General features: G+C 40.5%; 1 protein-coding gene across 1 annotated transcript; it reads right to left on the bottom strand.

The window, feature by feature from the left end:
* Nucleotides 1-3,483: 3,483 nt before the first annotated feature.
* On the bottom strand, nt 3,484-24,922 carry pnpla4 (patatin-like phospholipase domain containing 4). Its single transcript, XM_052126310.1, is given in 9 exon segments — nt 3,484-3,492; nt 4,016-4,159; nt 4,895-5,004; nt 7,878-8,025; nt 8,409-8,474; nt 8,843-8,978; nt 21,558-21,562; nt 23,079-23,159; nt 24,755-24,922. Coding segments are annotated over 9 exon segments (867 nt in total).
* Nucleotides 24,923-26,228: the final 1,306 nt, after the last annotated feature.

Genomic DNA, 26,228 nt, shown 5'->3' with positions numbered 1-26,228 from the left:
AACAAACCTCAGCTCTAGATCACCACTTACAAGCATCATAAACCCAGCAATTATGACTAGAGATGTTGAAAATCATTGACATGCAACACAACCAAAGTGAGACCCTCCAAAATGTCCATATGAAGCATGAGTATACCAACAATTAAAAATATTGTAAATTAAATTAATCCAATAATAGTTATGTTCAATAATATGGAAATAAAACAAAATTGTTTTGACTTTTAAAACCACTTTTTGTATTGTCTAAATGCTTTACTTGTCTGCTACCACAATATATGTACTGTATGTAATGTATTTGAATTATTTGCATTGTAATACTTATTATGTATTATTATTTTCAGAATTATTTATATTGTTATATACTAAATAATCTTTATTTGGGGCACTTTTTCACTAAATATTGAAATGTTATTACTGGCAATTAATTTGATTAATCATGTTATTATTTCAATAAAAAATTGTAATCAATATACAGCCCTTGTAAATATATATTGATAATAATGATCCTGTAATCAGTGTAAGAATAGGATAAAAAGCATTAAATCTCTTTTAGACAGAATTCAGAAATTTTACAGCACATTTATGATAAATAGTGGAAAGATGGAAAGTGGAAAGATGGATTGATTAGTTACCTTAAAAAAATATTTTCCCTGTTTTTCCAGGTAGCGCATGGCATGTCGAGGGACCCCTCAGAGATAACCCCCCTGACCCCAGACACTGAGCCCAAATCCTACTCCATTCTTGAGGCTATAAGGGCATCAGTAATCCATCATACACAGCATTTAAAGCCTGTCATAGCACACATTACAGCTCAACACCTGGTTTGGAAGGCCTGGGTCAAGCCCTGCTGTTCTTCTCTCAGTAAGCTTTGCAAGTGTGAACGAGATCAACAGATAGGTCAGCCAAGACATGAGAAGAAGCTAAAAAAATAGACCAGAGCTTCAGTGCATTAAAAGAGCCAGTAATCCTTAAAATTACTTTAAATTGGTTCAAACATGTTAATTTATTTGTGATGTACTAGAAACCTAATGTAATTCACAGTTGAAATCTGCTTGATGACTTTAAAAAACATGAAGAGCTGTAACAATTAATAGGGTTTGAATTGAAGGGAAAGAAGGGAAATCAAAATATTGGTAATACTGCAGTGCACTTATTTTCTACACTTCACTGCTACATTTGTATCAATAGTTGTATGATTGAAGATAATATTTCTGGTAACAGTTTTTGTAAACATAGCTAGAGCACTGAGTTCTATATTCCTCCTAGTTTGGAGATGATTCAACAACATAAGGTCATACATTTTGTGAAGCAGTAATTAGTACCTCAATACACTCATATGCTTTGATCTACAACCGGTAATGATTCAATACTCATAACGCCTATTACAGGCTTAGATGCTGTGAAGAGGTTTATTTTTTGGTTTTTTTTTTTTGGTATCCAATCTGTTTTGCTTATTTTTGCTTGTGACTATCAGGCTGCACTGAATGGTTTACATTTTTTTGCCAACCATAAGGGGCTCTCCACGCTCTAAACATCATGTTCATTACATAATTCTGTTCACGTTTAAAAAATTATCTGTATCATGAAATAAAAAGATGTTTTGCCTAATTTTTTAAGAGCCAGATGCAATATATTTTTTGCTATTATGCTAATCTGTATGGCTTGATGTGTTTATCACTGTTTCTGGAACTATTTGAGATGTTTACTAATCAGATTGGGATAGTACTCCTTTATGAGAGTCAACACACTGCACTTTTGAGCGTTATCTGATGTTCACCATTTGATACAGCATGCTGCATAATTTCTTGACTATTCATTTAGGACTGTGGATAATCATGAAATCTTTAAGTTTCTTAAATTTATTGCAAGTAGGTGTTGCTTGACAGATTCAGGCATGAGTTATTTGATCATATATCTCAATCCATTGGGTAACTTGTTCATTTAGACTACATTTTACAGCATATTTACTAAAATACTTCATGCAATGTGAACGGTGATAATTAATTTGAAAGAAATAGCAAAAAGAGCAGATGGTTGTACCCAGGGGAGCCTTGAAAGATGCATGGGGCTTCTCGAGCTAAAAAAATTTAAATAAAATTAAGATATAGACCTATATCAAAGTAGACAAGTTCAATCATCCAGATTTTCCGGGCCCTTATGCAGTGTGGAGAGATCAATCAATTGCAATATAGGAGGTCTGCTTGGCGCAGATGATCAAAGGCACACCATCAGAAAAGAACCAAAGCCCTGCTTGAGGACAGGTTTCTAAAATGTTTAGAAACTTTATTTCTAATGGCTTTTCATAAGTTAGGGAACCTAAATAATTTAAAGATGCTGTGAAATGTTTTAAAATAATGGTTAGGGTTATTTTATGATAAAGACCAGCTGACTTAACCCATTTATTACATGGCTACTTACTAAATAAATTATTAAATGGAAATTAAACAATGATTTGAGTTGAAATTATGTTGTTATTTGAGATGAAAGAGACTGCTAGGGTTTCCAAAAACAGCTGAATTCAACCTTCGGTTTCAGTTCTGTTGATGTTTTTATTACAAGACCTTTAAAACGAAATAAACAAACGGACATAAAATATTGATTTTAGTTGGAATTTTTTACTTATAGAGATTGTAAAGTACAATAGGTGTGTCTTCATTTTGGCTAGCTAATGGGGCAGTTTACAACCCTATTGAGGTGGGACTGATTTGTTTTGTGAACCATGGAAGACAGTGGGAACATTTGGAAAACCTGTTTAAAACAACCTGACATTATTTTTGCAATTCTGTTAGTGCCACTTAAATCAGAAACTGCTTTTAAAGATTCTGTTGCCTTTGTTTTGCACCGCCACATTTCTATACTTTCCTCTTTTCTATTTAGACTCTTTAGTGATGTATGTCTCAGCGATATAGTGCCATTATGAATGACTCCGACAGCCCAGATTTATCTTCGTCTTTGATTATCTGAAGACTGAAATAGTAGAGAGCTCTCTGTCCTCCATATTGATGTTAACTGCTGTAAATTTGAGAGGCTTTTGCTAAAGCTTCAGTGTTTTGTTTTTCCTGTAACCACTTTCAGCCTCTAGCAATTTTGAGTGAAATAATCATTAACACAACATTTCCTGTCAAGGCCTGTTCCCACATGGTCCATAAAGAGACACTTTATTCACCGTGTCTGGCACCACAGTACCTTTACAAAGCATTACCGCTCTGCCCCGATTTGTGGTCGGCCCACTGGGAAAAGTCCCAGTTCTCCCTATCACCAGTCTGCCCCAGCTCTTGGGCAGTTGCAGTGTCCAACTGCATTGCTATGCTGTATTATTGAAATATATTTTTCTCTTGCCTAGTATTCCTCTTTATACATCACTTAGGATAAAGTGTCAACACAATTATCCTGGGAATCTAAAGCTCAAATAATACAATTTTGTTCTTTAATTGAACTTACTGGAACAATTTAGGACTTCAGGAAACAACTGTTCTAAAGTGTTCATAAAAACTGTGAAACATATCAAAGAAATAACATCAGACTTTACAAAATTCAAACAAGATGTGAGAAGATTGTAATAAGATTTCTGTGCCATTCATGGATCAACCCAAAACAACATTAACATTACTGTATCATACATACATTTTAAGACTGATGTAAATGCTCTGTGCTCCTGCTGAGCTATCTGCTGAACAATCCATCAAAATCGGCTAATGGTGCTCAGTTTATAATATTCCACAGTTCTAATTAAGGCCAATTAGAATGGATGGATTTTCATTACATAATCCTCTGGATATTTTGACAACCATCTATCCATGGGTCTAAGTCAATGAAACTGGTACTTAATTGCAAAAGTAGCATTAAATCTATTTACTTGTTGTTCCTTCATGACACAAATGAGCAGTTTTTACAGCAGAGTTTTTGAGTACTCATCTGTGTTTCAACTCTCTGTTTCTCTCTATACTCCCTCATCACAGATACCCACAACCCTTTGCTAATGCCCAAACCTTCCACAGGGAGACATTATTCTCACAGGCAAAAAATTATCATAGCGCTCTCCCAGAGTCAAGTGCGAGTAAAGCAATTGTTCAGAGTGGTGAGGAGACTTGCAAAGTTCAAATATCCTCTCTTGTGGTTCTACTTCAAAGGCTTGTTCTCCATGGTTGTCCTCAAGGACCTACAGACACACAGCATTGATATATTCGAGCTTCAAGTGTTAGAAAAAGATGATAAGTTGTTGGACTAGGTTGACTAGAGGTTTACATGCAATTATGAACAAATTTCAACAAAGGGGATTTCAGAAATACTTCAGTACTTCAGTTAGTAATACTTACAGAACATTATATGCATTTTAAGTGCCCTCAGGGCTATAACTGATAGCAGGAGTTATTTTAGAGCTGTGCAATAAAATTGTATTTAAGACAATTATAGTTTAGCCTCCTGAAAAACATGATGCATTTTATTGTGCTCATCTTGAGAATAATGTAGATACTGCAAGTATAATTCTTGCACCACAGAATAGATTTTTTTATTATAATCAAATGATATCTAGAACTTCAATATTCACTGAAACAGCAACATTTAGGTAATGTGACCCTGACTGGATCATTGCTGTTCCAATAACATTGAAGAACTTTCAAGCTACAGCAATTTGGGGATTTTTTTCTGCTTCCCATAATATTTCAAATAATATTTCCCATAGAGTCCAACACACCTACCTGCAACCATTCAGGTATTGCAAGGAGTGTTTATAAATAAAACAAAATGATAAACTATTGTACTGCCCTTAAGAGTTTTAGGTACAGTTATGAGGAAAAGTTACTGTCTGAAAATGCAGTCAACATGCCACAAATGAGATATTCCAGAACTAAAATTAGAAAGTTGTCTGTTGCATCCATCTATCTTTCTTTACAAAGTGAACAGCATCCTGGTATCCTTCCTGGTCCTGTGCTTTTAGTCTTGGTAATGAGGGAGGAAAAAGGGCCTGGTTCAGCCTTACAATGTGGTCTATCCCAATAGTTAATATGACAGTTTTAGTGCCACATAAATAGTATATTTGTACAGGAATTGAAAACTGACAAAAAAATAAATAAAAAAAAATACAAAAAAAAATGAATTTTTGGCAGAATGTAACCGAAAACGGGAACAAAGTCCCTTTCAATTATTCTGGAGTAAAAACTTCATTTTTAATTGTTAGTAACCAATAACATTTTAAATCAAAGTCTAAATGGTTAATTCCAGTACATTTTCAGAATTATACAACTTAACTATATATAATTACTATGTACAATATGCATGCATGGTTAATCCAGATACAAGGACAAATATTGAGGTAAAAAGTACAATTCTTAGTTGTTTTCAGGTCCTCTCTATTTTATTGTTACATATGATGCATACATTTTGATGCAGCCAGGTTTTTACTGAGAAGCAGATCTGCCATTAAAACAAATAATTAAAATAAAATTATAAAATGTTTAAAATAAAATTATTTGGCCCGCATAAAACTACATTTAGTTCAAACACACCCAAGTGGTGTGTGTCAGGGTCACGCTCCAGGTGATCGCAAAAAAGGGCAGGACTCAAAAGCTGAGTGAAATGGGTATTTATTTAACAAACAAAATTACAACAGAAAAAGAAAATGAACCACAAAGAGAGAAACACTTTCCAGGGTGACTAACACATAAACGGTCTGGGCTGGAGCAAAATGGATCCAAACAGGAGACACTACAGACAGGAACAAACAGGATGAGGAAAAAATATCTCAGAAAACACAAACACATGAATAACATGAGCGCATATCGCCAGGACTTTAAGCAACACGTGCTCATGCCAAACAACAGACGAGACAAGAGAATGCATGGCAATGCCAAAAAGAAATGACGCCATACACTCTCACACTAGACAAAGCCTGAATCAAATACAATACAATGCACGCAACAGGTGACAATACGAGTCGAGACACCTGTGCGAGGGTTTGGCCATGAAAAAACAGGCAACTAAGAAGAGGCCGAACCTCAGCACAACATGAAAACAGATCGCGACACGGACACGCGACCCCGGTCGTGAGAGACAAACACAAAGTATTGATATGAGTGCATGCAGCCAAGATGACATGAGAGCAATGCATTCACACCAATAAACAACAAGACAAGATAATGCATGGCAATGCCAATAAAGCAAGACATGCACTCTCACACAATACACAGACTAGACAAGATACAAAACATGAGTGCCAGAGTTCAGCCACAAAGGCAATAAAAACACAACCAACAGAAGTGGTTGAACCCTGACAGTGTGTGCATGCATGCAAGAGAGAGATTTTAGAAAGATATTTCAGGAAGACACAAAAAATCATGGCAACCAAAAGAAAACAGAATATGTGGTCACTGTTGGACAGGTGAGGTCGAGACAGAAATGCACTTCCTGCTAAAATGTGAAACATTCAGAGAAATAAGGAATGTTTACGTAAACAAGTTTAACTCTGAAACTTCAGAATTTAAAGACCTAAATGGCCTCTCAAAATTACAAATACTCCTAGGAGAAGGAGACAGGGCACATATTGCTGCCCAGTATGTATCAGCATGCCACAACCCGAGAGACAGTGAAAGATAGACAAACACACACAGACACAATGTGATGTGGTCAAATAAATAATAATAATAATTTATATATTGCTGTTATTTTTATATTACTAATAATTATATTATATACTGTCCAAGTTATTGGACAAAATGTATTTTGCTTTTATTCTATTTTATTTATTCTATATGATGCTTTGGCAACATTGTTTTTGAAACTTTTATGCCAATAAAGCCCATTTAATTGAATTGATATTTGGGCTATTATTTGATTTTGGATGACCAGATCATTTTTTGAAATATTTTTGGGGAAATATTTAATATGAAGATAAAATCACAATTATTTTATATAGGCTACTGTATACTTTGCTTGTTATGATTCAAATGCTGATAATTTCCCTGTATGGGGATTTTTTGTGTGTTTTTTTCACTTAGTATCACTTATTTTGGTTGAGGCAATTCCCTCATTTTGATACAGGTAGTTAGATTATATATACACACTCACCTAGCATTTTATTAGGAATGCTATTGTCCTCATTCCGTCAGCTTGAACCTGTCTGACCATTCTAAATTGACCTCTCATTAAAAAGGCATTTTCTGCAGAACTGCCACTCACTGGATGTTTTGTTTTTTTTGGCACCATTCTGAGTAAACTCTAGAGACTGTTTTGTGTGAAAATCCAAGGAGATCAGCAGTTACAGAAATACTCAGCAGTGACACAAAAATCCCTGATTTCCCAATTTTACCCATTCGGATGGTTGATGTGAACAATAACTGAAGCTCCTGATCTGTGTCTGCATGATTCCATGCACTGCTGCCATATGATTGGCTGATTAGATAATCACATGAAAAAGTAGGTGTATATATATATATATATATATATATATATATATATATATTTCTTTTTTTTTTTTCAGACATATACCTTTTTTTCGTTATAGATCTGTATCAGTTGCAGTGTCACCATAGCCCACCCTTAGCATTAATACATTAATTATTTTATATAATTATACTTTGAATTTAATTCTCATAGTATTAAGATTTTAATCTTGTAATGTTATGACTTTCTTAAAATGCTATGGCTATTATGGTAATTTGTACTTAATCCTTAAAATATTACTTTAATCTTGAAACTTTTATGGCTTTTATTTTCATAAAAGGCCTATTATGAGATTATTCTCAAAACAATACAACTTAATTCTCTAAACCTTAATATTGTTTTCAATTAACATGACACTAAAACATCATCATGGTAGTACTATTATTTAAATTAGTAATTAGATTAAGATTGCCTTTTTTGCTAAAAATTTACCACAACTCTCATGTTGGCCAGTCTGAGGTGAAGCTTACTTATGCCCTTATGAGCTGGGGAAATATCCTGAGGACCGCTAAACGGTCAAACTGTGATTGTGCGTCCTATTGAAAGAATAGGAAGACTGTCTGAGAATCCTCCATCAATCTATTTCTGAGAATAATTACATTCTTAAATAACATGCAGATATCAAATCATCAATATGCAAACCACTGTGGGCCACACCAAATACAGAAGTTTCTGTAAGGAGTGTAAAGGCATATGTCATGCTAAAAGAATGGAACAACTAGATGTTTTTCCATGATTCAACACTTGAACTTTGCTTTGGCTGAAAATAACATGGCACTCTGCCTCTAATGTAGTTCTATCAGACCTCCTTTGTCAGTGGAGGGGACAAGTAGAACCAGAGAAGTGGTTTGCTCATTCATCTAAATAAATATAAACAGCACAAAGCAGCTCTCAGCAGAGCTACAGACTATAAATCATACAGAGCTTAGAGACTGTACTGGAGAGTTGGTTGCATTAGACAATATTACCTGCCTTTGGAACCCCACTGGCTTCACTCCAGCATAGACAGTCACAAAGCAGCTGGCCAAGTGCACCTTTAGTGACAACACAGACATAATACATGGGTAGAATGGACAGACAGAGAAAAGGAGTTATAAACAAAAACAAGATGAGACAAAAAAACAAAAGATATGTGTGTGAAAAGAAACAAACAGAAATAACATTAAGGCTTTTTGTGTCAACATGTTTGATTGACTACTGAAGCACCAGTGCAATTTGTTTTTTATTTCAGATGGGAAAAGACTTAATGAACTCAACAGTAGCAATTTTCCAGAGCAGTAACTCTTTCCAGTGACAACACTTATGATGTTGCTAATTGAATAGGCAAGTTCCCTTGGGGTTGTGGGCATCATTCCTGTAGTTCAAAGATAAATCATTGTCTGTTGACCTCAGACTTGAATACCTTAATGAGTTCTTCTCTTGAGGTGAAGTTGGACACCATAGTGTGCTTGAGCGTCTTTGAGTGCGTTATTGAAACATGAAGCCATTCATTGGCTAACTGGTGGGCATTAGGCAGGAGAATCTATTCTATGCCTTCCCTAGAGGAAAACCAAAGGACATATGCTCATTTGTTTTGTTTGCATAATTAACAACCTTAGTGAAAACCATTTTTCCCCAACATCATTTTGGAATTACACAATCTGTTGTTCGAACCACTGAGGTAGCACAAAAGAAATAATAATAAGAAATCCAATCTATTCTGAGGATATCCTATAAAAATAGATAAAGTCTGCTCTCCGCTCCAAGCGTTGTGTCAAAATTATTGGGAGGCCCTCAGAGGTTTGTGCACATCACAGATATTATTTCCTTTTACAGAAAAAGAAAAAAGTCTGCCGTTTCATATCATGCCAGCAGCATCTACATTTTCATAAGTAGCTCTGAGGAGGTGACACATTTAAGCATCAGAATTGCACTATCTTCAGACCATTCAAACCACATTCTACCAGAGCCAGGAACTGTATTTCTTAAAGATCTACACAGCTGTGTCAGGTTGAGGGTTACCACTACTTTTTACCAAATTATTTCCATAACTTTTCAAAGCATTTGTGATTACTGGATAAAGATTTTTAATTTTAATTTCATAAATATCACAAAGAGCATTTACAGAGACGAACTCATGAAGAATAATTTCTTGCTGATAAAATATCTTAGAGCTAACTAGAGAAACACATTTATATGACTTTTTAAGATTTTACTCCCTGTTATAAAATTTTAAAACTTCCAGTTTTTCAGTGAACCCTGTTAAATGCTATAATGCACGTCCCTTATTACCAAAACCCTACACTTCAAAGATGCAGAAACGGTTGTTAAAAACGTCTCGGGTTACGTATGTAACCCTTGTTCCCTGAAAAAAGCGGAACGAGATGCTGCACTTTGCTAAGCGCTTTTGGGAACAATCCTAGTTGTGACTGAGCTGTGAATATGTGTGTAACACATCAATGAACATTGACCGGAATTTATAGCCTTGGCTGATGTAATCATTAGATGCACCTGTGGCCAGGCTATAAAAACCAGGTGTCGTCAGATACTTATTTTTGATGAGCCGTCCGGGGGCATCCCAGTGTGGAAAAACAGCGCAGCATCTTGTTCCGCTTTTTTCAGGGAACAAGTGTTACATACGTAACCCGAGATGTTCCCTTTACAAAAGCCCGGAGTAGCATAAACATCTAAACCATAAAATTTTATGAATGTGTGCGGAGAGGACCAGCCTTGTTCAAAACTTGTTCAGACATGAGCTTGAGATGTCGACTCAAGGGCATAAGAGCCTGGAGTGGCAAGAACATCCAAACTATAAAAGTCTAATGAATGTACGCGGAGAGGACCAACCTGCCGCACCACAATCTTGCTGCAGATGGAGACCTCTAGCCAAGGCTTTAGAGGAGGAGAGCCCTCTGGTAGAGTGCACCCTAAAACCTACTGACGAAGCTTGACCGCGTGCCTCGTAGGCCCGGGCAGTAATGTCCCTCACCCAAAGTGACGAAGTCTGCCAGGAGGTGAACGCCACCCGGTCACGGCTTCCAAGTGAAGAATTGCTGCCCTGATTTCCGCCACTAGCAATGCGGTGGACATAAGTCTGAAGGGTACAGACTGGACAAAGTCTGAGAAGTCTTAGCTGCTCCGGCATTACAAACAGCAGGGAGCAGAAGGCTTAGAGAATAACCGGCCAAGGGTCGCAAAAGGGACCTTGGGCAGGTAGTCAGGGTGAGGGTGCAAAGAATGCTTTTGGTCATACCTGGGGAAACTCAAAACAGGCCAGCAAAAGAGACAGAGCATGTAGGTACCCAAGTCTCCTTAGAGACGTAATTGCCATAAGAAACTGAGAAACTGAGGGACTGAGTGACTCGGGGAGAAGTAGAGGAGACATTGCGCTATCAACAGAGGTGAAGAGGTCCTCTTCTGCCCTGTAAAATCTACCCAGATCAATTCCAAGTGGAGGGAGCCCTAGCACTTGTAATGGTCTCGATAACCTCAGGAGAATGCCCTGTGAACCTCAGTTGGTACCTGTTACGACCCTAAGGGTCATGTGTTTGGTTGGGGTGTGTTTCTTTCTTCTATCTCTCAGGTGGTGGCCCCTCCGTCTCCATGTCTCGGCTGCATGTGTGAGTGGTAACAGGTGTGCCTGATTAACACTCAGTACCTGGAGGATAAGAAGACTGTTCTTTTATAGTTTGTTGAGTGTTGTTTTGAGGTGTGTGCTTGTTCTGTTCATTTCTATTCCTTCCAGTTGTGACCACATTGCAGACCAACTTTATTCAACCTGTGGGTTGAACACCAACTTGCATCGTGTTGTGAGTTTGGAACAGTGTTTGTTTGTGTGATAACCTCAGTGGAGAGAGGATTGTTTAGTAGTCCAGTTAATGTTGAATCTTGTTTTTTCTCAGTTATTTAGTTTGTGTTTATTGTTTGCCTTATCTTGCTTGTTTGCTGTCTCATTGTGAGAGAGTAGTTTTGTATTGTTTTTTTTTCTTTGTCCATATTATAATAAATACACGTTTCAACTGCACATAACTCTGACTTCCTGTTCTCTTTTGCCCTGGTTATTTTAAATTATTGTTGCTCCCCCTTTCCCTGGATTTACCGTTTTGGGGGAACGTAACAATTTGGGGGCTCATCTGGGATTTAAAGGAGACTGGAGATCAGATTTTTTGTGCTAGTTTGTATTGTGTGGTTGTCATTGTCCAGGGTTGTGAACACATGACTAACTTCCCTAGTTTAGACTAGAGGTGCCCAGCTGAACTGTCACAGTTCTTCCTTCGGACACCATTTGTTATTTTGCCTTTTTTATGTTCGGAGTAATCCTGGGTTGGGATTAATTCCCTGGCGGGGGTAGGCGTTTCGGGGTTTTGGCCACCGAAGTTGTTGCCTTTAAAGTCGCCTCGAGCCCGGCATGCTCCAGAAGATAGACTAGGTAAGGAATTGATAGGCAGGATCTGGGGAAGTTGTGGTGTTGCACAAAGCGCTGGATGGTGAGTATTGTAAGTGTGTGTGTTACGCTTGCATTTGGTTTAACTTAGTGGCTAGTGTAGCTAATAGCAGTACTAGTGGGTGGCTAGTATGGCTGTCTTTAACCGGGAGGAGTTTTTAGCGAATCCTACATTAAATCAGCTTGACTTGTGTCGGAAAGTTGATTTATATTTTGTTGCTAATCACTTTAGTATTCCTGTCGGTAGTACTCTAGTGAAAAGAGAGCTGAAGGATGCTGTGGTGAGTGGATTAGTGCAGAGGGGAGTTTTTTTGGTTGTAGGTGAGACCTCCCCAGATGGCCAGGTAGAGGTAACAGACACGTCAGAGCAGGATGAGGTTGTCACGCCCAAAGTAAAGCAGGGTGAGGTTGAATGGCAACATTTCACTTTGCCTCATTTTGTACCACACTCTGTAGAGTCCTCTTCAACGCCACAAGATGGCGCCCGATTGAAAGTTTGATTAGCTCGTTTACAGTTGGACAAGGAGGAGCAGGAGCGTGAGTTCCAGCTGCGTAGAGAGTTAGAGTTGAAACGCTTGGAGGCGGACACGGCTCTCAAGATGCGTGAGCTTGAGCTGCAAGCTAATGCTGCTGTGCACCCCTCAGTTCCCCCTGAGACTCGGTCGCCATCAATACCACTTTTGATGTAAGTAAAAACATAGCACTGGTGCCTGCATTCAGAGAATCAGAAATAGAAGGTTATTTTAGCGTGTTTGAGCATATCGCAGTGGCTCTTCGTTGGCCAAAGGAAGTTTGGGCCATTTTGCTTCAGTGCAAGTTGACCGGCAAGGCTCAGGAGGCTTGTGCTGCACTTTCAGTGGAAGACAGTTTGTGCTTTGATAAAGTTAAAAGCGCAGTTTTGCGGGTCTATGAGCTAGTGCCTGAAGCGTATAGACAGCGGTTCAGGGGTCTCAGTAAAGGTGTTAGCCAGACATATGCAGACTTCGCTAGGGAAAAGGTAACTTTATTTGATCGCTGGTGTGCGGCTTGCAAAGCTGAAGACTTTTCTTCCTTACGTGAGTTGGTATTGTTGGAAGAGTTCAAGAACTGTGTGTCTGAGAGGATCGTTGTTTACTTGAACGAACAGAAAGTGGCTACCCTACAACAAGCGGCGATGCTAGCTGATGAGTTTGCTTTAACACATAAGGGTGTCTACAGTAAACCGATCTCTTCCTCTGTCTCTCCACCATATCTTAGTGCTAGCAAGAAGTCTAGTGACAGACAGGTACCTCGAGTTGGTTTAACTAACTCTATTTCAAGTGCTAAAATAGATAGACTATGTTTTTTTTTGTCATAAACCTGGTCACCTCATAGCAGATTGTATAACTATGAAACAAAAGCAGCAGGGTTCAGTTATCAAGCAGCTGAAGGGAGTGGGATTAATACAAACTGTCACTTCTGAAAGTGAGCCTACCTCTTTGCAAGAGCCAGATGGATGTTTTAAACCGTTCATCCTTTCGGGTTCTGTATCACTCACAGGGCAGGTTGAAAATCGGCAGCAGGTCAACATACTACGTGACACTGGTGGTTTGCGGTCTTTTATCCTTTCTAGTGTCTTGCCTTTAGATGCTAAGTCAGCTTGTGAGGTCAGTATAGTTGTTCGAGGTATTGGTATGTGTTATGTCCCAGCCCCACTTCATCGTATCCACGGTCAATCTAAGCTTGTTTCTGGTTGGTTCCCTGTAGCTGTAAGATCATGTTTTCCTGTGGAGGGAGTACACTTCATCATGGGTAATGACATTGCGGGAGGTAAAGTAAACCCTAATCCTGAAGTTGTGGATGTACCCATTTCTGATAGTGAGTCAGATGAGCTGGTTTCAAAACACTCAGAACTGTGCTCAGTCAGTGTGTTGACTAGAGCTCAAGCTCGGAAAAAAGATCAGGAGGTAACTTTGTCTGATTCCATGTTCCCTTCTGTTTTTTCTGAGGATAGGATGTTTGCTGGTGGAGAGTCGACAGAGGTGTGTGAAACAGTGCCAGAGACTGTTGCCACTCCTGAAGTACCACTGCCGCTGACACGTGAAGGACTCATTGGTACACAGGAAAATGACCCCTCACTGACAAAGTGCTTTGCAGCAGTTGTTGCTGACCCGAGCGAGTGTAGGAAAGGTCATTGTTTTCTTGTGGAAAACGGCGTACTGATGCGAAAGTGGTCTTCGCATACAGGTGCAGTAACTGATGAGACTGGTGAGGTTTTCAACACAGTGTATCAGATAGTAGTTCCGGTTGGTTGGCGTAAGCATGTGCTAGGATTAGCTCATGAACACCCGTGGTCTGGTCATTTAGGCATCACAAAAACCTATGACCGTGTCCTTAAACACTTCTTCTGGCCAGGAATGAAATCTCATGTAACTCGGTTCTGTAACACATGCAGTACATGTCAGATGGTAGGAAAACCCAATCAAGTTGTGCATCCAGCTCCACTGCGACCAATCCCTGCAGTAGGTGAGCCATTTTGAACATGTTCTTGTGGACTGTGTGGGTCCGTTACCAAGAACAAAAGCTGGTAACCATTTCTTAATGACTGTTATGTGCATGTCCACTTGTTTTCCAGAGGCAATCCCTCTGAGGAAAATAACGGCACCAGCCATCACAAAATCATTGATTCATTTTTTTACTACATTTGGTTTACCCAAGATTGTTCAGACTGATCAGGGAAACAACTTTATGTCCAGAGCATTCAAACAGTCCCTGCAGTCCTTAGGAGTGTCAAATTCAGTATCCAGTGCTTACATCCAGAGTCACAGGGAGCATTAGAGCGCTGGCACCAAACCCTGAAGTCGATGCTAAAAAAGTACTCTTATGACACAGGGAAAGATTGGGACGAAGGTGTGCCGTTTGTATTGTTTGCCATACGGGATGCCAAACAAGAGTCCCTGAAATTCAGTCCTTCTGAACTTGTGTTTGGCCACAGTGTCCATGGGCCGTTGAAAGTGCTGAAGGAGCAGTTAATGGCTGGCTCCTACTCTAAGTCTAATGTGTTAGATTTTGTTTCACAGTGTAGGGAACGTTTGCATCGCGCCACTTCCTTGGCTAAGGAAGCCCTCTCTTCTTCTCAGGCCCACATGAAACAGCAGTACGACAGAAACGCTGTTGAGCGCAAGTTTCAGCCTGGTGACAAAGTGTTGGTATTACTGCCTGTGCTCGGTTCTTCTCTTTCTGCTCGCTTCTCAGGTCCATATGTAGTGGAGGGCAAAGTCTCAGAAACCGACTATGTCATCCACACCCCTGAGCGCAGGAGGAAAAAGCGTGTGTGTCACATTAACATGTTGAAGGCTTATCATTCCAGGGAGAATGATCAAGGGGAGCAGAAACGCAACGTGGAAGCGGCTGTTCCCGACACCAGTTCTGCGTCCATGGTTTATGGTGCGTTCATGGGTGCTGAAGGGGATGATAGATTGACCGTGGTATCCGAGGGGCAACAGTGTGGTAGGCTATCTAATACAGAGTTCTTGGCTGAAGTGGGGGCACAGCTTTCCTACCTTACTGACACTCAGCGGGGAGATGTACTTACATTGTTTAACTCATTTCCCATGCTTTTTAGTGATGTACCATCTCGTACAACTGTGATACAGCATGATATTGATGTTGGCTCTGCTATTCCAATCAAGCAGCATGCTTACAGGTGTCCTGTTGGAAAAAGAGAGTTGATGAAGAAGGAGGCTACTTATCTGCTAGAAAATGGTTTAGCAAAACCTAGTAGTAGCTCATGGAGTTCACCCTGCTTTCTGACACCAAAGTCAGATGGTACCCCCCGGTTCTGTACAGATTTCAGAAAGGTCAATGCAGTCACGGTCCCAGACTCGTTTCCATTACCCCGTATGGAAGACTGCATAGATAGCATTGGTTCTGCTGTTTTTATCACCAAACTGGATCTTCTTAAAGGATACTGGCAGGTCCCGTTGACTGATAGAGCTTCTGACATATCAGCATTTCTGACTCCAGATCACTTTCTTCAATATACAGTGATGGCTTTTGGCATGAGAAATGCCCCAGCCACATTCCAACGACTCATGAGCATAGTGTTGGGAGATGTACCCCAGTGTAATGTGTATTTGGATGACGTAGTGGTTTATTCAAATTAATGGGAAAGTCATATGGCTAGCCTGGAAATCGTGTTTGAACGGCTTGCTAACGCAGCATTGACCCTTAACCTAGCCAAATGTGATTTTGCTAGGGCTACTGTCACCTATTTAGGGAAACTGGTAGGACAGGGGCAGGTCAGACCAGTGGAGGCTAAAGTGGCTGAAATATTGACTTATCCAATTCCTACAACCAGACGAGAGCTCCGGCGTTTCTTAGGCATGACAGGATACTACAGATGTTTTTGTAAGAATTTCTCAGTGGTAGTGGCTCCTCTTACTAAGCTCTGTAGTCCAGCTGTACCATTTGTGTGGACACCTGAATGTGATTATGCCTTTGCCGCTGCTAAGTCCCTGTTGTGCAGTTCTCCTGTACTGGCTGCGCCTAACTTTGCTTTTCCCTTCCAGTTAGAGGTGGATGCTAGTGGTACTGGAGCTGGAGCTGTTTTGTTATAGGTTGGAGAAGATGGTGTGCATCACCCTGTTTCATACTTCTCCACAAAGTTCAAGCGCCACCAACTGAATTACTCCACGACTTCCCATCCACCATTGAGAAGGAAACGCTGGCCATGTTACTTGCATTACAGCACTTTGAGGTATATGTGTGTTCCAGCCCATCTCCTGTGACTGTGTACACTGATCACAATCCTCTAGTTTTCCTGAATCAGATGTATAATCACAATCAGCGTCTGATACGTTGGGCCCTGATGGTCCAGGGATTCCAGCTTAACATCAAACACAGAAAGGGGTCGGAAAATGTGGTTGCCGACGCTCTGTCTCGTGGGTAAGAGGTGTCTTAACTTGTTATCAGTAGAACATAAGTGATGTATCATGGTTAAAGATAACTGTGATAACTATTATTATATAATATGGTGAATGATGGTGATTTCGGTTAACAAAACCTATGGTTTTGATCTTAAGTGAGGGGGTGCTACGACCCTAAGGGTCATGTGTTTGGTTGGGGTGTGTTTCTTTCTTCTCTCTCAGGTGGTGGCCCCTCCCCCTCCATGTCTCGGCTGCATGTGTGAGTGGCAACAGGTATGCCTGATTAACACTCAGTACCTGGAGGATAAGAAGACTGTTCTTTCATAGTTTGTTGAGTGTTGTTGTGAGGTGTGTGCTTGTTCTGTTCATTTCTCTTCCTTCCAGTTGTGACCACATTGCAGACCAACTTTATTCAACCTGTGGGTTGAACACCAACTTGCATCGTGTTGTGAGTTTGGAACAGTGTTTGTTTGTGTGTTAACCTCAGTGGAGAGAGGATTGTTTAGTAGTCCAGTTAATGTTGAATCTTGTTTTTTTCTCAGTTATTTAGTTTGTGTTTATTGTTTGCCTTATCTTGCTTGTTTGCTGTCTCATTGTGAGAGAGTAGTTTTGTATTGTTTTTTTTTTCTTTGTCCATATTATAATAAATACACGTTTCAACTGCACATAACTCTGACTTCCTGTTCTCTTTTGCCCTGGTTATTTTAAATTATTGTTGCTCCCCCTTTCCCTGGATTGACCGTTTTGGGGGAATGGAACAGTACCCTACAGGGGCCAAGCATGAAAGTTTTCACAATTCGGGCCGGGGATGAATATGTCCCCTGAGCCTGAGAAAGAAGGTCCTCCCTGTTCGGAATCGCCCAAGGCGAACCGTCGAGGAGAGATATTAACTCCGAGAACCATATCCTGTTCTGCCAGCACAGCGACATTAGTAGGAGGCAAGATCGTTGCTGGTGAACATTGGCCAAGACTCCCGGGAGTAGACAAATCGGGAAAAGAAATGCATACAGACGCATTCTGGGTCATGTATGTGTCTTAACGTCCAGACCCAAGGGGGCTGGGTGACTCAGGGAGAAGTAGAGGAGACATTGCGCCATTCATAGAGGCGAAGAGGTCCTCTTCTGCCCTATACGATCTCACCCAAACTTGTTCCAAGTGGAAGAAGCCCGCATTTAAAATGGTCTCGATATGATCAGGAGAAAGCCCTGTGTCCCTCAGTTGGTACCCTTAGGGGCCAAGCATGAAAGATTCCACAATTCGGGGCAGGGATGAAATAATGTCCCCTGTGCCTGAGATAGAAGATCCTTCCTGTTCGGAATCGCCCGAGGCGAGCCGTCGAGGAAAGAAACCAAACCCTGTTCTGCCAACGCAATGCTATCAGTAAGAAGCAAGACACTTGCTGGCGAACTCTGGCCAACTACTACCTTAGGGTGGAGTTTTCACTCCCCCATTGGTATTTTCTGTCTGGACAGTAAATCTGCTCCCACATACGGGCATCCAGGGATATAACTGCCCTGAGTGATAGGAGCTTACCCTGGGCCCTAAGGAGAATGTAAGACATCAGAAATACAGCTGACAAGAACGTGGATCTCCCTGATGATTTGTGTGAGAGGCTACTGCTGTATTGCCCACCCGCACCAAAACATGGCAACCTCAGGAGGAAGTATTTCAGGGCCAGAAATACAGCCATCAACTTGAGACAGTGACTGTGACAACCAAGCTGACGACCCTCCTATCCCCTTAAGCTGGACAACCATTTAAGGCCGCTACCCAGCCCGTCAGGGAGGCGTCTGTTGTTAGCAGCCTGCGACAACAAGACGCACCTAGAGTGGGACCCAAGGCAAAAAAACGGGGTCTGAACCACATAGAAAGGGAACAATGCCCGAGGCGCGTAACCCTTAATAGCCTAGGGGTTTTGGCCCTTGGAAGAAACCCCCTGGCTTTGAGCCACAACAAAAATGGTCTCATGAGCAGAAGGTCCAGAGGGATCACCGAGGACGTGGTCGCCCTGAGACCTGGAAATCATTGATACTGAAAACAGTGCAACCATGACCTAGCCTGACTTTGCTCAGGGTGATCTGAATGGACTCAATTCTAGCGGGAGACAGTTGTGCCTGCATTGTGACTGAACTCCATACGATGCCCCGATAGACAGTGTTCTGAGTGGGAGCGAGGACGCTTTTCTTGGCATTGAGCCTCAACCCCAGAGAAACCGATGAACTAAGACGATGTCCCTGTGCTGAACTGCCAGTTCCTTGAACAGCGCTAGGATCAGCCAGTCGTCTTTATAATTCAGAATACAGATGCCCCGGAGTCGCAAAGGAGCCAGCGCTACATCATGCATTTGTGAATTTGCGGGTAAAAAGGGCTAGGCCGAATGGAAGAACCTAACACTGGAAGACTTCGCCCCCGAAAGTGAACCTCAGGAACTTCCTGTGTTGTGGCAGAACTTCTAAATGAAGTAAAGAAGTGCGTCATATGATCGATGGTGACCAGCCAAACGAGACGTAGGGCTTGAGACACGATTGTCTTGATAGGCAGCATCTAGGACTTGAACACCCAGACTGGGCAGTTCAAGCTTTAAGATCTAAGACAGACGCCACCCCTCACCCTCCATGGGAACCAGGAAGTACTAACCTAACTCTCTCTCTGGAAGGGGAACACATTCCATGGCCCCTTTAACCAGGAGATTTGCTTTTCACAGCAGACATAAAAAAGAAAACCGGTTTACGGTAGTGAGAACCACGTCGTTGAAACACGGAAGGCGGCGGTGAATTAAATCCTGACACCCTTTCCTACTGTTTTTAAGACCCACAGAAAAAGTATATATCTGGTAGAAGATTCTACACTGCCAGGATCTCTGAGATGGGTATTTGATTTTAACACTTCCTGTTGAGGGGTTGTCGAGTGTTTCGCATCCTGAATAAATACAGAGAACCGCGAAAACACCCACATTTTGATGGGAGCCTCTGCCACCCGAAACACCAAGAGATGGCGGGAATGGAGAGGCTTTGAGGGGGTACCAGGAGGGGTGAAGTGAAGTACGCGCCCCATCCCGAGGGGAGCTACCCCCTAAATCTAGGCGCAAGACCATCAGGGTTTTCTCTTTTTAGAAATTATGGTCCTGGGGTCTTGCTTCGTGGGCTGCCGAGGGTGACGAGACTGTCCCCAATCCCTGGGAGGAGGAGCACGACTCGCCACGCTTTGCTTTTGAGCCTCCTTTCTAACAGGACCGAAGCGGGTCTGGGGGGCCGAAGGACCCGCCCCCTGAGTGCGGTGAGGGAGGAACTGCCCGAAGGCTTCCTCATGGCTTTTCGCCTCCTGGAACCTGGAGATAACCGTGGTCATGGCGAGGACGAAACCGGGGCATCAAGGAGGAAAACTTTGTCCTTGTCCTTGATGCCTGAAAGGTTGAGCCAAAGGTGCCTCAAAGGAGAGAAAGATATTTGGCTCGGCGAAGCTCAGTGAAGGCTTGTTCGTCGAGTGCAGCACCCACACTCAGGTCGTCCAGCAGGTCAGTCTGGTACGCCTGTAATACAGTCATAGTGTGCAGAGCAGCACCAGACTGACCTGCTGCTTGATAAGCCCTTCCCACTAAAGTGGAGGTTGTCCTACAAGGCTTTGAGGGGAGATAGGGCTTTTTGAGTGACGATGCCGAGCCCGGCAAGAGATCTCTCCGACCAGCGGCATCACTGAATATCCCCTTGCCTCAGCACCCACGATAGTCGAATATAATGACGTTGAGGGTACGTAAACACGGGAAGAATAGGGGTTCCTCCATGAGCGAGAAAGCTCTTCATGGAGGTTATCAAAGAAGGGAAGGGACTGATGAGGCGTTCCCTTCCCCAGATTGCTAGATAAATATCTATCCCCTAATTTGGAGGGTTTGGGAGTCTCTTTTTGGCGTGGCCAGTCCAACTGGAGTCTGGCAACCGCACGAGTAACCACATCGAGCAATTCCTCCGCTGATTTTTAATCGCGGACGGAAAGCTTGGAGGCGGGAAGAGAATCATGGTCCCCCTCATGAACCGAAGAGGCGTCAGAACGCATTTGGAGATCATGTGAAGGACCAGCTGGGTTTGGGGAGAGAGCGAGAGAAAGGGACAAACCCGTCTCTTGCTCCTCAGCCAAATCCATGCGAGAGCCCCACAAACTAAGCGTGGATGCTGACACCTGGAAGTGAGCGAGGTGAGCGCGAAGCACTTTGCCAGATAGCAAATCGCAGTGCTCTCAACCGCCCTGCTGCAACGTGAAAGCAGCATTCTCTTCCCCCAAACAAACAGAGCAAAACTGATGCGTGTCCTCTTTGGCTATAGAGCGAGAACTGGGGAACACGCATCGTTTGCCCCGGCTTTCATTCTCTCTTTTAAAAATATATATATAATTTTTTTTAGAAAGAAGAGGAAAGATTCACTGCACACTGCCTAACAAATTTTAACTCCTAGCAGAGGAAAGAAAGTTTTGACAGGGTTGTAAGACACACACACACAGAATCGCTCTGAAAAAAGAGGATCTGACGACACCTGGTGATGCATCCATTTATAGCCTGGCCACAGGTGCATCTAATGATTACATCAGCCAAGGCTATAAATTCCGGTCAATGTTCATTGACGTGTTACACACATACTCACAGCTCGGTCACAACTAGGATTGTTCCCAAAAGCACTTAGCAAAGCGCAGCATCATAGTGAAGCTTTTTGTAAAGGGAACAACAGATGTAAATGTAGCACCCTCAAATGTAGCACCCTCAACTGACATTTGTTATGAACAACATGGCTTACAAATGAAATTAAGTCTCAATAGTTCACTGCAACTACAATACTCTGAGAATGTACAAAATGATTGACATCATTGAGAAAAGGTCCCTACCTGCGGTTCACGGACACAATTTTGTTTGCTGTTTACTGAGTCTAGAGCTGTCACAGAAACAGTTGAGATATCTTACAACACTTATTTCAGTAAAATCTCCCAGGGAGTAGGAAAATTGTTTGCATAACTTTCCATGAAAATATCGCTTAGAGCACTTTTAAATCTCTCACTCCTGCACGAATTAACACCTCAACACACTCCTTTATTGAAGAGCACTATGCATAACACACTGCATTTTATGTTAATATTGCAAATAAATGCTCATGGAGGCCAATAAAACATGTTCTAATCAACCCCTTATATTTGAAATTCTCTCACGAAAATTACTGCAACAAAAAACAAGATGATCAATGATCTGAATTCTCTTGCTTCATTACACAGACTTGTTAAAACAAGATTTTATTCATTGATTATTCAACATTTTGTTCCCACAGTGGCCCTGGAACATTTTTACATATGTTGGGCTCCATCCTTTCATCTCAGTTTTCTAGATGTATGTTAATTTCTAATTTTCTGACCTGATTAGAGTGTCCATTCATGACAGCACATTTTAAATGGTAATTTCCCTTTTCTGTCTAAATCAACACTGGATGCTGTTTGCTTGTTTATCATGCAGTAAATTCCAATGTAAAAAAAGCTTTGCTTTCAAAAGACTCAAAATCATTAGTAAATGACAGATGGACAGAGGGTATGGCCTAGACCTGCATGGTTACATCAATTCTTCAAGAACTTTTCTTGACCAGCAATTTATTTTTAAGCACTGCATGTTTCACTAGTCTTTTATGCCTCCTTAGTTTACTTTTGGTTTTTATATAGTACATTTGAAATATTTCATTAACACTCTTCAGTAATAAAAGCACTTGATTTGATCTGGTTTCATTTTTAAAACACATATGCATCTAATCATAAGACTGGCAATTCACAGCAATTGAAAAAGCCTTCATGATGCCAAATCAAATTCAAAGAAATTGGACATGCACCAAGAACAGGTAGAGCTTTTCTTGAACTACTAGATACATTTACAAACAAATTTTCTACTTAAAACCCAATGAAATGGCAGCAGGGAAAAACATAACAGCATCATAACAAATTAAAAGAGACTTTTCTAGCAATTTGTCTAGCCCTTCAACAGTGTGAAATTTTTGAATGCTGTGTGTTACACCTCTCACAAGCTGTTTGAGAGGAAAATACTCACAGCAAAGGACTTTCATAGGAGGGTAATTGAATCAATCATAAAATTCTAACACCGTTTTTAAATTCAATACGATTTAAAATTAGGTGAAAATTGTGTGACAGAAATAGCAGAGTTTCATCGTACCTGGATACCCTACTGATTAAAATTCAGTATGTGGATATAAGGTTATTAAAAGCCCTGTGGGGTTAATTTCAACCAACTACTGAATCGTTTTCCATTCGTTAAAAAGAAGGGGGAAAAAAGCATTCCCAAGAGCTGCATTTACCTCAAGCATGAAGTCATATTCTGCTCCGAATCTCTGCCTTCTGACATTCTCAGCAAATCTGTTGGTGAATTCCTTACAATCAGTTTAAAAACACAAAGAACATATAGGCCAGTTAAAGACCTCTTTCAATTATTTGCATTCATTATTGTTCCAACTGTGAGAACATGTGATGTAAATAAATAGTTCACCCAAAATCAAAAATACTGTAATTATCCCTTATGACTTATGCTGCGTTCACGTTGTGTCGGAAGTACTGTAATTGAGTAGGCAACTTGGAAGTTCTACCCAGAGCTGTTCACGTCCTGGGACTTCAGAATTTATTAGCTTTTTATGACAATACTCAATAACAAAACTGCTTTGTTATTGATAACAGCAGAATATTTTCACTACATTAATTAAATGCTATGTTGTTGCAAAATGTTTAAGACCAAAGAAAGCACTCCAAGTAACGATAGCTTAACAAAATGGCAAATCCAACATAAATATGTGTCCACTACCTTTAACTGTTGAGGATGCTGCCATATTGGTTCTTTTTACATGACATCATGAACATTAAGTCTGAGCTTTCATAGAATTCAGAGTATATAACTTATAATTAGACGTTCTTCGAATACATGAACACTTTTTATCTCGTAATTACAGTAATTCCGATATGACGTGAATGCTGTGGTGTGCAGTGCATTAACGGTTACCTCTTCAAATATTAAGTATTCAACAGTTATCTGAAGTTGTATATTACTATATTTTAATGCATTTATTTATTAAATAATAAAAAATGTTTTTTTAATAAACAAGGGAAATAATGCTTCATAATTCAAAAATAATTTCCATCTCCATTTATGTCACCCCTTATCTGAAGAGTTTAAAGGGGCTGACTGCACACCACTGCATGAACGCACCATTTCTCTCTAGGACACAAAAAATAAAAAAAATACAATTATTCGCTCAAGGTCAAAAACACATTATAAAACCACAATTAAAGTACTTGCTGTTTTACTTTATCATAGCTATAGATGCTGTTTTACATAGATTTTTTAATTCCAAATAAATTTAAATGAAATGCAGAGTCATGGTTTTTCCACATTGCGGTTTTATAATGACCATCATTTTACGCATTGCGGTAATGAGAAAGGGGGTGGGGGGTAAAATATCTGTGTCATGAAAATAATGTCACAATGTAAAAAAAAAATGTATTGCACTTAATATAGGATACATTTTCAATATGCAAAGTACAATTTCTTATCTGTTTGTTTTGATTTTGGTGCAAAATAGGTTCAGGGCATTTTCAGGTTTTGTTAGAATTGCCCAAATGTCATTACATAAACAAATGAGGTTTGATGTTACTGGCGTTTCGCCATATTTACACTTGTGCGCTGTTTACAGGAGTCGGTAGTTGATATAAACTAAGGTCTGTTCGTCACACAAAATTATTGTATGCCTTAATGAGAAGCATCAACTAATTTTACTGTGGCATTATGGTGTTTTTTGTACTTTATGGAGCCTGGAGGCTTGGAGTCACTGTTTACATTAATAATGTCTGTACAGACAATAGGTGTGTGAATAGATCCATGAATGTAAGTAAGTCATATGGGTTTTAAATGAGGATGAGTAAATTAAAAAAAATTGAATTTCAGAATAAACCATTCCTTTTACATGTACTGAATGCAAGGTTTTACTTGTAGTTTATCAGGAGCAGTGGCCACTAAAGAACCAGCTGATGCTCCAGAGCAGGCTTTTTAAGAAGATAGCAACTTATCTCCATGTCTTAGTATTGCCTCTACTGCCCCCAGATGATGCACCCCTAAAAACTCAGCCACAGCAAATTATAAATTCACCATCATCATAACAGCACCCTAAAGTGCAGCAGCCCTGTTAACTTTAGAAAAGTTGGAAAAAAAGATTAAATTGTGTACTTTCCTTGTTTCCTTGGACAGTTGAGAGAAATTATTTTAGTCTATTTTGAAGTGTAATTTGTGACCCATATATTTAAATCGTTCTTAAAACCAGGCCCGGCTCCATCTATAAGATGGGTTATAGGTAGGGTGACCAGATTCCTGCTTGTGGAAAACAGAACAGCCCCTTCCCAGCAAAAATGAAATTGACGTATCTTTACCTAGGCGCAGATCAATGCAAAGTAATGCATTGCAAAGGAAAATAAAATTTTCAAAGTATGCACTTGTCTTTCAAGAGTTTATCGTAAAATGCAGAGCAGTCCAGTCCAAAATTAAGACATTTGAAAAGCATTGCCTTCATGACTGTTACACAGAGTCGAGATTTATCCATGCTGTGAGAACACACGCTCCACAGATGCAGATGTCCCAGGCAGGCATAAAACGAACTCCACGACCTTGGCTATTACTCTGAAGTTTATGGTCTTGCTCTCCAGCTCACGAAAAACATCTGTCCATCTCTCAGATACAGCCATCTTGTTCATGTTCCACTCAGTGATGCGACGAGTGAATGGTTTTCGAGCAAACCCACTCATCAAAGAGTGTGGTTTTGTAGAAGTGTCGAGGCTGCTCTGAATGTCTTTCCACCCTGTGATGTATCTCAGTATGGCTCACTCAAGTTTTTCTGTGTTCTCCAATGAGCAGGCGATGCTGAATAAAAGCAAGACTTTTCTCTGGTCATGATGTGCAAAGCTATTGCCATGCACAACAGAAGGATAAGAAAAAGTCCTTCACTTGCATGCACCTTGTCAGATTCTGAACTTTACTTCACTAACACTTGGTATGGCACACTTACTTTTAGCAGTATCCTCTTATTTGTATGAACATGCTACACAATGTCGGTTTGGCCTCCATGGGCGATGGAAATGCAAGCTCCAGAAATCTCACACCTCACTTTACTAGGCTGTGTCTGTGACTCCTTTTTAGAAATGTAAACTTTTTTTGACGATCCTCATTATACATGCACGCTTGCTTGAAAATGTTCCAGCCGCAATTTCATCTGTGTGCTCTTTCAAACTGACTCTTCAATCAGTTTACTAACTGGACGTCTATTGATAGGAGATTGTTATTGGATAGTTTAATCCAATCAAGGACTTCAAATAACATGATGTCATTTTATTGGTTTTACAAGCCGTATCCTTGGCTATCTTTGAGTAGAATACTCACGTGACTGAGAAAGCCACATAGGCCATAGAGAAAT

This window comes from Xyrauchen texanus, chromosome 5 (assembly GCF_025860055.1).
Source record: "Xyrauchen texanus isolate HMW12.3.18 chromosome 5, RBS_HiC_50CHRs, whole genome shotgun sequence".
Classification (NCBI taxonomy): Eukaryota; Metazoa; Chordata; class Actinopteri; order Cypriniformes; family Catostomidae; genus Xyrauchen; species Xyrauchen texanus.
The sequence above is the reverse complement of the archived record's forward strand: the minus strand, read 5'-3'. Positions and strand labels throughout refer to the sequence as shown.